The sequence below is a fragment of the Ornithorhynchus anatinus genome, chromosome 2 (genome assembly GCF_004115215.2).
Source record: "Ornithorhynchus anatinus isolate Pmale09 chromosome 2, mOrnAna1.pri.v4, whole genome shotgun sequence".
Classification (NCBI taxonomy): Eukaryota; Metazoa; Chordata; class Mammalia; order Monotremata; family Ornithorhynchidae; genus Ornithorhynchus; species Ornithorhynchus anatinus.
This window is the reverse complement of record NC_041729.1, coordinates 95021162-95037607: the sequence shown is the minus strand read 5'-3', so window position 1 is coordinate 95037607 and position 16446 is coordinate 95021162. Positions and strand designations below refer to the sequence as shown.

The following is a 16446-nucleotide window of genomic DNA, read 5'->3' as shown; positions in this document are numbered from 1 at the left end:
CAATGCAGGAACCAGCATTCAGAGACAAACCTGAAAAGACAGCTCCATGCCATTCTTAAAGCCCCCATATAGTAAATCGTGAACTTCCAGAGACACAACTAAGGACATTTTTCAGTGGCTTTTGTGTGTTGGTTGACTTGTTTTCTAGGTGGCTTCTGATAGTCAAACAACTCCATAGAGTGTCCCTGTTTTTTCTTCTGACATAACATTTGTTCATCTCCTCTATCAGATTGTGAATTTCCTGAGGGCAGGGAACTTGTGCCTTGTTTATGTTCTGCTCTCCCCAGTGCTCAGTGTAGTGCTTCACAATCAGTGAGTGTTCAATAAATACCATTGATCAATTAGCTTGTTGTCAGATACCATTGTCAATGTGCACATAAATGTTATTAAATCTTGAAATTAAATCTGTTTCTCCAGAGGAGAACAACAAATGAAGGCCCTCCATCCAAAGGAAGAGTGCAAAGAGGAGAGAGGGAGTGGACTGCCAAAGCTGAATGAAACCAAAGGTAATGACACTCTTTTAGTAGTTGCTGACATATATACAGCCTGGGACAGATTGCAAATCCCTGGAAGAACCCGGGGAAGAAGTGTGGGGTCATTTATTTGGAGGGGGGGAACATGCTTTTACCTCCATCCACTCTGTTGTTCTCCCAACTGGCTGCTAGCAGTTCATTAAGAGTAAGAAAGGAGACAATCAGAACCAGAAGGGCAGAGCCTGATGCCCTGAAACTACTAGGTAGCCAACCCCGTGGAGCCCAGTGCAGCCCACACAGTCCCATTGTGATTTTTCCCATCACGCTCTGGGTCGGTCCCACTCGGGGACATAAAAAGAGGTGACCTCAATTTAGAGCCCAGCTTTTTTTAATTCTGAAGCAGCCAGAATCGGTTTGTGTTGTAATTTGGTGGAGCAGCCAGTAACAGTTTGTTATCAGTTCATCATTTACAGCATGCTTTGTCTGTTGACAGCTCAATTCTAAGTCTTTTTTTTAGGATTAGCAGTACAGTCGTTTATTCCACTAAATTAAAAATGCATCTGGTAAGCTAATGATGTGTGGTATAAGAGTGGAAGTTAGTTAGCTCTGGTATTTGTTCAGCATGTACTATGTGCCAAGCACTGCCTGTGGCTTTTTTCATTTGGGATACGTTTTTTGCAAGTCCTTCAGCTCATAAACTGGGTTTTGAAATTAGACTCAAGATGGTTTAATACACAGTTTGTAATTGGTCATATAATTAAAACACATGCTGTTCTGTGGCTTAATTATGAAGCTAACAGTACTCTAGTGTTAATGATAATAATATTAATTGTGGTTTTTGTGAAGTGCTTACTATGCGCCAGGTACTATATTAAGCACTGAGGTGGGGAATTAAAGAGGGATTAACAGATCTCGGCGAGACTATATGGATAAATATTCATTCAGTCAGTCATATGTATTGAGCACTTACTGTGTGCAAAGTACTGTCCTAAGTGCTTGGGAAAGTACAATATAAAAGACACATTCCTTGCCCACGTCAAGGTTATCATCTGTAGTGGAGATAATGGTTATAATAACAAGCCAAGAGGACAACTTCAAGACAATAAAACAATGTCTCTGGGAAGTGAAAGTCCTAGATGCCCCACTCCACCAGTAGACATCCTTAGTTCCCATCTGCAGAGACTCTCAGTTCCAAAGGTGACATAGGTAGCCTGGCATATTATGGTTTGCTGAAGAGGGCTGGAACCCCATCTGATTCAGTGTCCTGCAGCTCAGAGCTGGGGGAGTTTATTCCAGACAGAAGCAGGTCTGCCGGGACGTGGTGTCCAGTGATGCTAGCAGAAGCCGGAGCTGGAGCCACCACAGCCCGTCAGTCAGTTGTATTTATTGAGTGCTTACTATGTACAAAGCAGTGTATTAGCACTCAGGAGAGTACAGTACAACAATAAACAGTCACATTCCCTGTCCACAATAAGCTTTGTCAGTCATTTGTATTTATTGAGCGTTTACTGTGGGCAGAGCACTGTACTAAGCACTTGGGAGAGTACACTATAGCAATATAACAGGCACGGTCCCTTCCTACACCGAGTTTACAGTTTAGCCCAAGTTTTCCCAACGTTCTCTAAGTCGGAAAGACTCTGCTGCCTCTTGTCCTGCCTGTAGTGCGCTGCAGAATGGGCTGCCAGGAGCTCTGGGTGTGTCAGGGCCTGACTGTTGTCCATCACTAGATGCTGGGGCTGAGGGGTGGGGGCCAAGCACTCCGGCTTCATGCCGCTGTGTCGCTCTCCCTCCGGGTGTGTTCGTTTGGGATGCATTTTTTACAAATCCTTCAGCTCAAAAATTGGGTTTTGAAATTAAGCTCAATAAACAGCTTGCAATTTATTATATAATTAAAACACATGTTGTTTGACTTAATTATGAAACTAACAGAACTCTGGTGTCAATAACAATAATAATAATTATAATAATGGTGGTATTTGTTAAGTGCTTACTATGTGCCTGACACTGTATTAAGCACTGTGGCAGGGCAATACAGCAAATCTGGATGGACACAGTTCCGGTCCCACATTGGGCTCACAATCTTAATCCCCATTTTACAAATGAGGTAATTGAGGCACAGAGAAGTGAAGTGACTTGCCCAAAGTCACACATCAGACAAGTGGAGGAGCCAGGATTAGAACCAATGACTTTCTGACTCCCAGGCCCATGCTCCATGCACTAGGCCAAGCTTCTTCTGGCCATGCTGGTGATTCTTAGTTCTTTCACTTACCATGGATATTTTTACTTTTCGATTTGATGAGAATCAAGAATGGTTCCAAATAGGACTGCTGACTCTGCATCCAATACCAGAATGATTGCAGATGGAGGTGGGGCATTCTGGGAGAGATTGGTCCATGGAGTCGCTGTGGGTCGGAGTCGACTCGACAGCATAATAAAAACGTTGGTATTTTTTAAGCGCTTACTATGTGCCGAGCACTGTTCTAAGCGCTGGAAAATAAAACAAGACTCAGTGAGCCACATTCCAGGTAAGGAAGCCAAGGAGACAGTTGGGACAGTGAAGTAATCCTTTCAGTTCAGTAGGAAACCAATGTCCTGGCCATTGTGCCAACAGCATCAATACCACCCTAAGGATTTAGGGTGGGGAGAGGGGTTTACCTAAACAGGAACTGTACATTATGTCTCATTTTCTGAACTTTGCTGCATTTTAGCTCTGCGTGTTCTTTTGGCAGAGATGCTTTTTGAAGGGAGAATGTAAATTATTCATTCCGGGGGAAAGCACAGCTCTTGAATGCATTTCAGACTGTTCGAGCAATGTTCTGATGCGGAGAAAATGAAGAGGTGGAAATTTAACCACTCACTCAGGCAGGATTCGGCTTGTTCATTATCATTTTCTGTAGAACACTGCTTTACGCTTTAAGGGCTGGGAACTTCAGGCTCCTACTATGGCTGTACTTTCACCAAAATTGTCGGCAGGTTCAAGAAGCGTTTGGAGAAATGTCATGGGTGACCAGTCCACAGTTGGTTCCTGGCGGGGAAGTTATGAATGCTAAAATGGTCCACCAGTAACCACGATGGCTGACCGGGAGGGCAGCAAGCACACAGTTCCTCTAAGTGTCTGGCTGCCACTCTTAGAGATAGGGTCTGGGACTGCAAAGACCATGGGCCTGATTGACCCAGGTGTGACTGATGGTCTTGTGTTTGGGACTCAGGTGCTTAACAGGCTTGAATTTACAGCTTGTTCCCCTAAGAGGTGAAAAGTTGGGGACTGGAAGTCTCTCTGAGGACCCCTTAATGGCCAGGTTGGTTTTCGCACCTATCTGCTCCTCCATTATGCACTGCAGATATTTTCTAGGGGCAACAGATCCTTTCAGAAGAATGTTTCAGGTCTTTTGCCAAAGCATCTGGAGTTGCTAATTTGAACAGATGCTTTTGGATCTTTAGACTTTCCCGCTGTACTCCATTGCCAGTTTTCTGTTCGGTAGTGAGGCTGGTTGAATTTCCTTGAGGACCTTGGGTTAATGTGTTGATCAGAAAAGCAGTGTGGCCTAATGGATAGAGCATGGGCCTGGGAATCAATAGGACCTGAGTTCTAATCCCAAATCTGCCACTTGTCGGTGTGTATGACCTTGGTTAAATCACTCAACTTCTCTGGGCCTAGTTACCTCATCTGTAAAATGGGGATTAAGACTGTGAGCCCCATTTGGGACAGGGACTGTGTCCAACCTGATTAACTTGTATCTACCCCAGTGCTTAGAACAGTGCTTAGCACATAATAAGTGCTTAACAAGGACCTTTTTTTCCTTGCCACATTTTTATACTATTGTTTTGCTTACAGTACATTTCATTTACTTCTATTGAACTCTGGCCACAATACATACTTAAATACTCTTGATTGATTGAGTAGGGTTCTTAGCTGGCCTTCAACCCAAAAATTACAGCAGAAGAAGGTATAAATTCAGTAATAATAATAATAATGTTGCTTTTGTTAAGCGCTTACTATGTGCCGAGCACTGTTCTAAGCGCTGGGGTAGACATAGGGGAATCAGGTTGTCCCACGTGGGGCTCACAGTCTTAATCCCCATTTTACAGATGAGGGAACTGAGGCACAGAGAAGTTAAGTGACTTGCCCACAGTCACACAGCCGACAAGTGGCAGAGCTGGGATTCGAACTCATGAGCCCTGACTCCAAAGCCCGTGCTCTTTCCACTGAGCTACGCTGCAGTAGAAGTTCAATAATCCACAAGCCTTGGAAACAAATTAGGAATTTGGAATTGTTGACCATTTTAGAGGCTGTGTACTCCAGGGGGTGGCCTGAACCTGCTGTGGCCTGTGGCAGATTTGCCATCAGTTTTCCAGGTTGATGAACCTGTATATTGTTCAAGGTCTTATAATAAAAATAAAAAAATTCCCCAGGGATAGGCACAATGCATCCAGTTGTCCCTGAGAGTGACCAAGCCAGGGTATAGACTCAGTGGTAGATGCGGGGAATGATCTATGTATTTTATAAGCCAGAAAGGTGACAGTAGAGCCAAAGGAAAGGCAGATAGAGTAGCATCTTCTGGAAAAATCACATAAAAAATGGTAGTCGGAAAATTTGGGAAGCTCCTAGGTCATAGTAAAAATAATAAAAATTGTGGTATTTGTAAAATGCTTACTTTGTGGCAAGCATTGTACTAAGTGCTGTGGTAGATATGAAATTAAATTAGAGTTCCAGGTGATAATTTCTTATAGGACTTTTCTGCACTGCAGAAAACCAAGCCAGGCATCTTAGATCCAAGTCAGTGAAATTGATCTTAAATGCAGACTGTATTAAGTATGACATTTAATAGTGATTACAGTAACCAGGCCTGATCAAGAACTAGACTGGATTTGAAAATTGGTGGGAATTGATAGATTTGGAAGCCTGCTAGGTGCGATGAAGTGCTGTAATGACCCTAAAAGCTCTTTCCTCTGTCAAAGGACAAAGTCAGATCTAAAAACCCTTAGAATACCTTGGCAGCCCGTCAAACACAGAATGAATATCCCCAGCAGTCAGACTGAATCCGTTTCCCAGTTGGCTTCCAGGGAAATCCATGGCACTTTTTCGCCAGCACTCAGAAAGCTCACAGCGGGTAGAGAAGTTGTACAAAAGCTCTTGAGAACCAAGGTAGTTGAGTGGTTCTTGGGATTTTTGATTAACTGCATGGTGCGCTCCCTCCCCTCCTCCCCGCCCCCCATTTACATTGAGAGCGAACTGCAATCACTTAGTTCGTGGTTTGTTAGACCTAAAAATGAGAAGCAAAGTGGGCGAGTGGATCCTATTCTTGGTTTTGTAGAAATACAGCTCATTTTGGGATATCACGATCTTCAATTGGGAGCCTCCCCAGGGACAGGGACCATCTCCAATACATAATTGTGTCCTCTTCCTGTGCTTAGTACAGTGCTATGCACACAGTAGGTGCTTCGCTCTCTCCTCCTCCTCGCCCTTTCGGAAACGTGGCTCTCTCCCGAAGACACGGTCTCTGCCGCCGCTCTCTCCAGCGGAGGCCTCTCCTTCTCCCACTCCCCCAGACTCACCGGTAAGGGAGGAGGCGTCGGCTTCCTCCTCTCGCCCCGATGCCGCTTCTGCACTATCCCTCCTCCCCCCTCCCTCTCCTTCCCCTCCTTCGAAGCCCATATCATTCGCCTCTACCACCCACTCCAGTTACTTGTCGCCGTCATCTACCGCCCTCCCGGTCCCACCTCCGACTTCTTCAACCACCTTGACCCCTTTCTCACCTTCCTTCTCTCCTTCTCTCTGCCCACTCTGATCCTTGGAGACTTCAACATCCATACGGATGTACCCGACGACTCCTCTGCCGCCCGCCTGCTATCCCTCCTCGACTCTGCCGACCTCCTCCTCCACCATACCGCGCCCACTCACCGACTCGGTCACACCCTCGATCTCGTCATCTCCTACCGCTGCACTATCTCCTCACTCACCGACTCTGAAATCCCTCTCTCTGACCATAACCTTCTCACCTGCCTCATCTCTCACACTCCCTCCCCCTGCAAATCTTTGCTACTGCCCCACAGAGACCTCCGCTCTCTCGATCCCATCCGTCTTTCCAATAGCATCTCTCCTCACCTTGCCGCCCTGTCCTCTCTTCCCACTCTCGACGATCAGGTCTCCGCTCTCAACTCCACCCTCTCTACTCATCTCGACTCTCTCGCCCCCCTTTCCCTCCGCCGCTCTCGCTCCACTAACCCACAGCCCTGGATCACCTCCTCCGTCCGCCTCCTACGCTCCTATGCTCGAGCTGCTGAGCGCTGCTGGCGAAAGTCCAAGCACCAAGCCGACCTCACACACTTCAAATTTATCCTTTCCTGCCTTAACTCTGCCCTCTCCTCCGCCAGGCAAAGCTTCTTCTCCTCCCTCATCGACACCCATGCCCGTCACCCCCGCCGATTGTTCCGGACCTTTAACTCTCTCCTTAGGCCCCCTGTTCCTCCCCCTCCCCCATCTCTCACCCCTAATGATCTGGCCACCTATTTCCTCACGAAAATCAACACGATCAGGTCTGAGCTCCCCAAAGTCACCCCTCCGCCTCTCCTCTCCCCCCCAACAACCCCCTCCCCTACTTTCCCATCCTTCCCTGCAGTATCCTCAGAGGAGATCTCCTCCCTCCTCGCAAGTGCCACCCCCTCCACCTGCGCCTCGGACCCCATTCCCTCTCACCTTCTTAAAACCATCGCCCCTGCCCTCCTCCCTTCCTTAACTTCTATTTTTAACCACTCAATCTCCAAGGGCTCCTTCCCCTCTGCCTTCAAACATGCCCACGTCTCCCCCATCCTAAAAAAACCCGCTCTTGACCCCACTTCCCCCTCCAGTTATCGTCCTATCTCCCTACTACCCTTCCTTTCCAAAATCTTAGAACGAGTCGTCTACAATCGATGCCTAGAATTCCTTAACTCCCATTCTCTCCTAGACCCCCTCCAATCTGGCTTCCGTCCCCTCCACTCTACCGAGACTGCTCTCTCTAAGGTCACCCATGACCTCCTTCTTGCCAAATCCAATGGCTCCTACTCCATTCTGATCCTCCTTGACCTCTCTGCTGCCTTTGACACTGTCGACCATCCCCTCCTCCTCCATACCTTATCTCACCTTGGCTTCACGGACTCTGTCCTCTCCCGGTTCTCCTCTTACCTCTCTGGCCGATCATTCTCGGTCTCCTACGCTGGAGCCTCCTCCCCCTCCCATCCTTTAACTGTTGGAGTTCCTCAAGGGTCAGTTCTTGGCCCTCTTCTGTTCTCCATTTACACTCACTCCCTCGGTGAACTCATCCGCTCTCACGGCTTTGACTACCATCTCTACGCAGATGACACGCAGATCTACATCTCCGCCCCTGTCCTCTCCCCCTCCCTTCAGGCTCGCATCTCCTCCTGCCTCCGGGACGTCTCCACCTGGATGTCTGCCCGCCACCTAAAACTCAACATGAGCAAGACTGAGCTCCTCATCTTCCCTCCCAAGCCCGGTCCGCTCCCAGACTTCTCCGTCACCGTGGATGGCACGACCATCCTTCCCGTCCCGCAGGCCCGCAATCTCGGTGTCATCCTTGACTCGTCCCTCTCGTTCACCCCACACATCCTATCCGTTACCAAGACCTGCCGGTTTCACCTCTACAATATCACCAAGATCCGCCCTTTCCTCTCCACCCAAACGGCTACCTTACTATTACGGGCTCTCGTTATATCCCGGCTAGACTACTGTGTCAGCCTTCTCTCTGACCTCCCTTCCTCCTCTCTCGCCCCGCTCCGGTCTATTCTTCACTCCGCTGCCCGGCTCATCTTCCTGCAGAAACGATCTGGGCATGTCACTCCCCTTCTTAAACAACTCCAGTGGTTGCCTATCGACCTCCGCTCCAAACAAAAACTCCTCACTCTAGGCTTCAAGGCTCTCCATCACCTTGCCCCTTCCTACCTCTCCTCCCTTCTCTCTTTCTACCGCCCACCCCGCACGCTCCGCTCCTCTGCCGCCCACCTCCTCGCCGTCCCTCGGTCTCGCCTATCCCGCCGTCGACCCCTGGGTCACGTCCTCCCCCGGTCCTGGAACGCCCTCCCTCCTCACCTCCGCCAAACTGATTCTCTTTCCCTCTTCAAAACCTTACTTAAAAATCACCTCTTCCAAGAGGCGTTCCCAGACTGAGCTCCTCTTCCCCCTCTACTCCCTCTGCCATCCCCCCTTTACCTCTCCGCAGCTAAAGCCTCATTTTCCCCTTTTCCCTCTGCTCCTCCACCTCTCCCTTCCCATCCCCACAGCACTGTACTCGTCCACTCAACTGTATATATTTTCGTTACCCTATTTATTTTGTTAATGAATTGTACATCGCCTTGATTCTATTTAGTTGCCATTGTTTTTACGAGATGTTCTTCCCCTTGACGCTGTTTAGTGCCATTGTTCTTGTCTGTCCGTCTCCCCCGATTAGACTGTAAGCCCGTCAAACGGCAGGGACTGTCTCTATCTGTTGCTGACTTGTTCATCCCAAGCGCTTAGTACAGTGCTCTGCACATAGTAAGCACTCAATAAATACTATTGAATGAATGAATTAATAAATAGTATTGTGATTGCCACTGTGACTACCCGATCAGTGACAGCTCATCGAAATCAAAACTTTGAGGGAAGACCAATGCAGTTTATGTTGATTATTTTCTAAGTTTCATGAATTCCTCAATAATTTTTTGGTGGTGAGCCTTTGAATTTCATTGCCAGAGATTTTGCTTACTCAAATATTTTGCTTCTCAAATGGTGATTTCTGGCTGAGAAAAAGGAACCCTGGCCTATATGAGCTCAATTTACCTGGGATCTTAAAGAATCAGGGGACAAATGGATAACAATTTTCAATGAGAATAGTAAATATGGCATCAGCACTGTACCCCCTCCATCCCTTATGCACTGCTGTTGGGAAAATTTTCAAGGGCAGAAAATGCTGATAATTTTTGCAGACCAATAAGTTAGAGTTATTTATTGAGCATCAACTGGTTGCAGACCACTGTACAGAGCATTTGGGCAAGTACAACACTAACAAGGCACACGCTCCCGAGCCTGAATTTATAGCCTTTGTAGATACCTGTGGCTAATGTCTTATAGAAGCATAGCTCCCAGGAAAAAAAAAATGATTTGGAAATGGAATTTGCCCACAGACGTCATCACAAAGGAATAAATATCTTTCAGTGGAAAGCTAAAATGTACCATGTGGCACTTGTGATGGCAGATGACGAAAGGCAGGATAAACCCCAAAATATTTCCCATGTACTGACAAGGAAAAAAAGCACACTCTCCACCTGTTCTTCATCTTCATTGCTTATAAATGGGTGGTGGAGTTTCTGTTAGTTTCTGTTTGATGATTAGATCATAAGTTCCATGAACCAAGTAATTATGAAGTCTTAGGGCAAATTAAGAAGGAATGTAATTCACACTATATTCTGTGGTACCCGCAGGAAAATTTTGACTTGGCACTTTGCCTGCAACTTGATTCAGAATTCATTGAAATTTAGCATGTAATCCTCTTCCCACATTCAAATGAAAATCTGGAACAGTTAATCTAAGGAATATAAATGAGAAGTCAACATTTTTCACATATGCATTTCTCACGATTCAGCTAGGTCTTATACCTCGAAAATGTGGCTTAATCGTAAATGACAATCATGGGGTTCATTTTCTCCTAGAAGCACATGCAGTTCTTTAGGTTCCATCCCAGAACTAGAGCTGCATGAAGAGTGGTAAGGAAAAATTGTACTCTGAATGCCTCCATCTCAGTTGGAGCTTAGAAACATAAATTCTCGGTCTTCTCATATAGTGTAACTGATCTTGCTGAAAGCAAAATATAGGCCAGATAAAGATGAATTGTGAGTAATATGACTTTGAATAAGAAAAGGTGAAACTAGGATGCAACTACAAGGATGGTTGGAGTGCATGTGTGAAAAAAACACAACAGTTTTGAGCAGAGTAGCCATGGAGAAGGAAGCTGGAAACTGGCAGTTGATCAGAGTATAAACCCTGGAGAATTTTGGACTAGCTTATTGTCAGTGGAGGTGGACATGACTGTGGGGTAAGAATCTTACTGTTTTGCATCTTGCTGAGTTAGATCATTAGCTAGTTCACAGAGAGTTCAAATATACACCCCTGTTCCCCATCCACATCCTCTCCTCTGAAATCGAGGTACTGTTGTAAAACTATTCCTGACTCTGTGGCTGGGGCAGAAGTGGTCCCCTGTTGACATCAGGTTAATTATTTATCCTAGTATGTGTTCTTTTCATCACATGATGCATGAAGTTCATTGTGTACTGTGTTGTATTTAAGGAATTCCTTTCTTCTCAGAGACTCAACCAGACAGCAAATATTAATTGACTCTGCCCCAGAGCTCAGAGCACCATATTAGATACCTAGAGTTCAGAATCCATTCCCTCAAGATACCTCTACAGTAAGTGAAGCAAGGCTTGGCCTAAGGGAAAGAGCATTGGCCTGGACCTGGGTTCTAATCCCAACTCTGACACTTGATTGCTATGGGACCTTGAGTGAGTCAGTTAACTTCTCTATGCCTCTGTTACCTCAACTATAAAATGAGAAAAGTGTGAGCCCCATGTGGGGTAGGGACTGTGTCCAACATAATTAGCTTGTATCTACCCCAGTGCTTAGCAGAGCGCCTGTCACATATTAAGTGTGTAACAAAAACCATAAAAATATAACCAACATAAATACACTCACTGATTTCAGGACTGCTCATCTGCACCCCACCCCACTGCCCATTAAACAGTAGAGGTCAGCTTCTATTTCCCCTATTTTAGATGAGGAAACTAAGAAACAGGAAAGGTGAGACATTACTTCAGAATTTCCACTCGTTATGGTTCATTAGAACCCCAAGTTGGTCATCTCTCGGACCTCCTCTTTCGGTCTGGTACTTACATTGATTAAAAACTCCCAACTTAGTATCCACAGTTGCTCAAATATTTTATTAATAAAGCAACATCCTGGATGACCTTAGCTAAGTTGTTCTGGCCCTCAAAAAGAAGGTTGGTTGTTTCCCAATGGAGAGGCAAGAAGGATTTGAGAAATTGAATGAGAAATAGAGTACTCATGCAAAAAAGCATCCAAACCAATTCAAAGCCATGAGAAGCTATGAAAACACTGGCAACCATCTCAAAACAGGCTTTTTTTGGCCAACAGAAGGTTAGGACTGTGTAAAGGATGCCACTCACCAAAAGAAACGTGATTTGGATGCTGTGCAGTTATTTGAGTGTAATGTTGTTCATTTGGCAGGTCCCAGAGAAGAACCGAGTTCCCAGCAAGCCCAGCGGCGATCTGCTGTCTTTCTGTCATTTAAGTCTCCGATCCCTTGCTTGCCCCTACGCTGGGAACAGCAGAGCAAACTGCTTCCAAGTGTTGCCGGAATACCTGCCAGTAAAGTTTCCAAGTGGAGTACAGATGAGGTGAACAGTGTCCCCTCCTGATTGTGGTAGTGGTAGGGGGAAAGGGGAATAAGAGACAGTGTTGGGGAGAGGATGGGGAGGAGGTAAAGAATGTTTGTTCCTTCAGGAGAAAAGGGCTGGGATTCTTAGCTGCCTGCAGTTTTCTTAGAGAGAGGGACTGGTCTTGGGCAGAGTGACAGAAACTTAATCTATTGTGTTGAATGTTTGGAGCCTGTGATGTTTGGAAAGCCCTGTGATTGACTTGAAATCTGGATCTGATTTTTCAACAGGTGTCAGAATTCATTCAGAGCCTGCCTGGGTGTGAGGAACATGGAAAGGTGTTTAAAGATGAGGTAAGTGCTCAGCCTGAATAAAAATCACAAAGCATCACTTCGCTGGGCTAGGCACGGAAAGCGATTGACAGTTTTCCTCTAAGAGCCAAGCTAGCATGAGGCTTAAGTCTCCTGATGAGCAGGAAGTTAACTTATTTGAGTGTAATGAAATAAAGCATGCAGTGCCTAAAGCATCATATATACAATCGGAAAGGACATAACCCCTAAACTGAAGCAGTAGTAATGTAAGAAGCTTAACAGAATTTATATGTGCAGCTTTAGTTGTAGGATTCAGTGAGAGCACTCAGGAAGGAAAAGAGAGCAGCTCCTTTCTCTAACAAGGTGTTTGTAGATATGAAAGCATATTCATTTCCAACATTCTTCCTATTCTTGGTCCATCCCATTGCCTAAAGGATAATGCTTTCATAACCCCATCTTCAAATTCCTCATGAGCTAGAGGGAAGACCGACACTATCCCAGGAAAACAGTGGTCTGTTCTTGACCCAGTACCAGGCGGAAAACCCTGTGCCAATTAGTTTCAGGGGGCCCAAATAACCAGGGACTGAGGAGCTGAACCAGTCAAATAGAATGGAGAGAGGGCTGGAGAGTGAAGGGCTATATCACTAGGATGGAAAGGGGAGAACCGAACCAATCAGAGCAGACTCCTCCCCTGAGACTCAGGGTGCTTAAATGGAGAAATAATATTGGGTTTATTTGGTGGCTTTCTTCTAGAGGTTGGAGGTTTTGTAAGCATTATTGGTGTTTATTTACAATTGGTGGTGTTTATTTAGCACCTACACTGTAAAACACTGGTGTGGTAAACACCAAAAGGAGAAACTCATGGTTTTTCCATTATCATAGGAGGAGATTCTTCTAGTAAACTCCTAGTGCCAACTTTGTTGTATTGTCCTTTCCCAAGTACAGTGCTCAGCATACAGTAAGTGCTCAGTAAATATCACTGATTGACTGAATGGTCACACCACTGCAGTGGAATATAAAGCCAGCATCCTGACACTGAGCCCTCTGCTTTCACCATCAAGAAACATTTACATCACAACACTTTTTTTCAGCAAATAAATCAGCCTCTAGAACAGCTTCTTGCTTGAGGCAGGCAAGGTTGCTTCATCTTGTAGGACTGAGGCAATTACATTTTATTTTTTAATGGTATTTGTTAAGCACTTTGTACTAAGCACTGGGGTAGATACAAGCTAATCAGATTGGGCACAGTCCGTGTCCCACATGGGACTCACAGTCCTAATCTCAACCTAACAGATGAGGTAGCTGAGGCACAGAGAAGTTAAATGACTCTTGCCCAACATCACAGAGCAGGCAGGAAGCGGAACTGGGATTAGAGCCCATGTCCTTCTGACTCTCAAACCCATGCTTTGTCCACTAGACCATGCTGCTTCTCACTCTGTTTTTCTCTCTGGGTATCTCTTACAGGGAAGTAGCTGGTTCAAAAGGGGGTTTTTTTAGTTTAATTTTTTTTTCCTTTTTTTTTTTTGTTGGGGAGGGTGTTTTGGCAAAGCTTCTGGAGTTGGGATGATAGTTCTTCAGTCTTGGAACTCCCTTGTTTAAAGACTTTCTATGAAACATGTTTTTGGCCCCTCCTGCTTCATTTACCAGTTTAGCCCATACAATTTCTTGCGTTGTGTTGATCACATTGTAAGTATTTTAATTGTGGAGCTACCGCCCATCATATCCCCAAACAAGCTAGGTTTTGGACTGTCCTGTAGATCTGTGCTCATTGTCCCAAGAGAGGTCCATTCCATTCCTAGATTATCTCAGAACATTCAGCAGGGAGCCATTTGCCAAGAAATGGTCTTTTTAGGCCATGAAGAGATGTCATTATTTAAACAGCAAATGGACAAGCGTAAGGTTCTTATTGGTGCCCGAGGAGGAAACAGCTGAATATTTCACCATTAATTTTGCCCCTGTCAGTTCCATCTGTACTCTTGTGTTTTTCTGCCATCTTAGCAAATTGATGGAGAAGCATTTCTGCTGATGACCCAAACAGACATCGTGAAAATAATGAGCATAAAGCTGGGACCAGCCCTAAAGATCTTCAATTCCATTCTGATGTTCAAGGCTGCAGAGAAGAACTCCCACAATGAACTTTGAGGAGCCCGGAATGGAAACCCCCCCACATCATTGGCTTCCTGGACGAGAGCTCATTTTACTCAAAGCACAAGGACTCTCTGAAATGGCCAAGAAAAATATTCCTCAAAAGACAGAATGTTAACACTGGTGACGAAAGGTCAACACTCGTGGATTATTTATATTGAGACATTACACACCTGAACCCGTGTGGGAAGTGCTTGGGCTTTTATTGAGGAACCATAGAACAGCCATTTTTTTAGTTCTATTCACTGAGCTAAATTTCCCTTTGAAAGCTTTTTTTTTTTTGAGGCTTCGCACAAACCGTTCGTGAATGACTTATGATGTGAAGAGGGAGGGGGGAAAGGATTCTGGACATTTCATAAACCCTGCTGCATCATTTTCATCATTCACGCAAAGAGAATTCAATGTAATATTTATGAACTCTGGCTCTCCAGTTGGCCAGGTGACACTGTTATGGCTAGTGCTGATTTTGTGCCAGAGTTTGAAAATGCCACATTTACACTGACTATAACTTTGCAAGTCATTAAATTGCCTACTTGCTTGTAATGATTTGTCAGGGCTGAACAGTTGTGAAGCTTTAGGTTGTGAGGTGGGGAGGGGAAGGGAGAATATTTTTTTTCTTTTCTTTTTTAAGTAACTGTTTTTACTTTTGCACGGTTTATTACAAAATATTAAGCAATCAATTACCTTCTCACCAGCGTCTTTACTGTAATTACCAGAAGACCAGTATATAGGACTGAATTTGAAGAAATAAACCTTCATCTAGTGTTTTCAAACAGCATCCATCTACTACTGCACTGTGGAGCTTCAGGGTTCCGCGAGAAGCCGATCGCTCTCGGGGTTCTTAGTTTTTGAGGTGGGGCAGCGGCTGCCAGAACCTAAGCCTATCGAATCTCTTCCAAGCCCTTCTCGAACAGCCAGTGCAGTTACAGGTGCTCTCTACCCTGGCAGCGGCCTTGCTTTTCCATCATTGAAGAAATCCTCTGAGCGAGAGGAATCACTAGGGAGGCCCAAGACTGTAAGTGGCCCTCTCCATGACTGGGGAGAGGGGGTATACTGTTTCAGTTGGAAACGCACGGCGGGTGGCTCAACACTGGTGGAAGAATAGATTTTTCCCATCTTCTCACATCAGGAAGATGCTTTCCCAAAGCAGGTATTCAGGTAAAACACCCTTCGTTTTGGAAGGACTGCTTTTTTTTAAACCGAAATATTTTCCAGGTGTTAAGACATTGCACTCCGTAGGTGTGGGTATAGAACAGATGCACTTTAAGCGAGAATACTCAACTACCTATAATCTGATAGCTGGTTTAGTGTTCACTGGGGGAGATTGTACCTCACAGGAGGCGGGTGAAGGAACAGCTTTTTTTCCTCCAGGCTGACTCATTCCTGGGAATGAAAAACGGTTCTGGGTGTGTTGTCTTTTTTCGACTAGGAAGTAGTTTAGCATGCCGTCTTAACTCTGGGCAACCTCTACCTCTCCTTGGTTGGTGTCATGTTTTTCTAGTGTCAGGTTTTCTCAAGCTGTGTCCCATGGAGGTCTGTATCTGCCATAATACGAGGTAAAACAGGGTCAGTGAAACCGTTCCCAGTGCACCATTCATCCCCTTGCATGAATATGCGAAATGAATTTTTTACTTTTTTGTTCAGAATTTGTACATTCAAGTTGCACTTGTATCTATGACATGAAATAAAAAGATGCATTGGAGAAGCCCTTCATGTGGTATGATTGTATTAAGGAAGACGGTGAAAGGAGCAGGGAGGGAGCTGCGTGAGTAAGAGGCAGGGAATGTGGATGACTTGCTGGGTTCAGGACACGGTCCATTCCCTGCCTTCTAAGGAGCAGTGCCTTTCCATGAGGGGAAATGGAAGTTGAACTCCTCCTTTCCTTATTTCTGTTAATGTCTGTCTCCCTTTCTTGAGTGTAAGCTCAATGTGGTCAGGGAATGTGTCTACCAACTCTGTTGTACTCTCCCAAGCACTTTGTACAGTGCTCTGCACATAGTAGGTGCTCAGTAAATATCACTCATAATTGAGTGATTGAATGATGAAAGGCCAGATTTTCTCCCTAGCACTGCATTAAAAATTTTACTTACCTG

At 45.4% G+C, this 16446-nt stretch overlaps 1 protein-coding gene across 2 annotated transcripts in view; it reads left to right on the top strand.

The window, feature by feature from the left end:
* L3MBTL3 (L3MBTL histone methyl-lysine binding protein 3) overlaps positions 1-16061 on the top strand; it is a 147251-nt gene extending 131190 nt beyond the window's left edge. For both annotated transcript variants that reach the window (XM_029057559.2, XM_029057561.2), the window contains exons 18-21: positions 418-506; positions 11749-11918; positions 12188-12250; positions 14207-16061. In XM_029057559.2, the coding sequence (XP_028913392.1) occupies positions 418-506; positions 11749-11918; positions 12188-12250; positions 14207-14350 (466 nt within the window). In that variant the 3' untranslated portion in view covers positions 14351-16061. The remainder of the gene's footprint in view (positions 1-417; positions 507-11748; positions 11919-12187; positions 12251-14206) is intronic.
* The last annotated feature ends 385 nt before the right edge of the window (positions 16062-16446 follow it).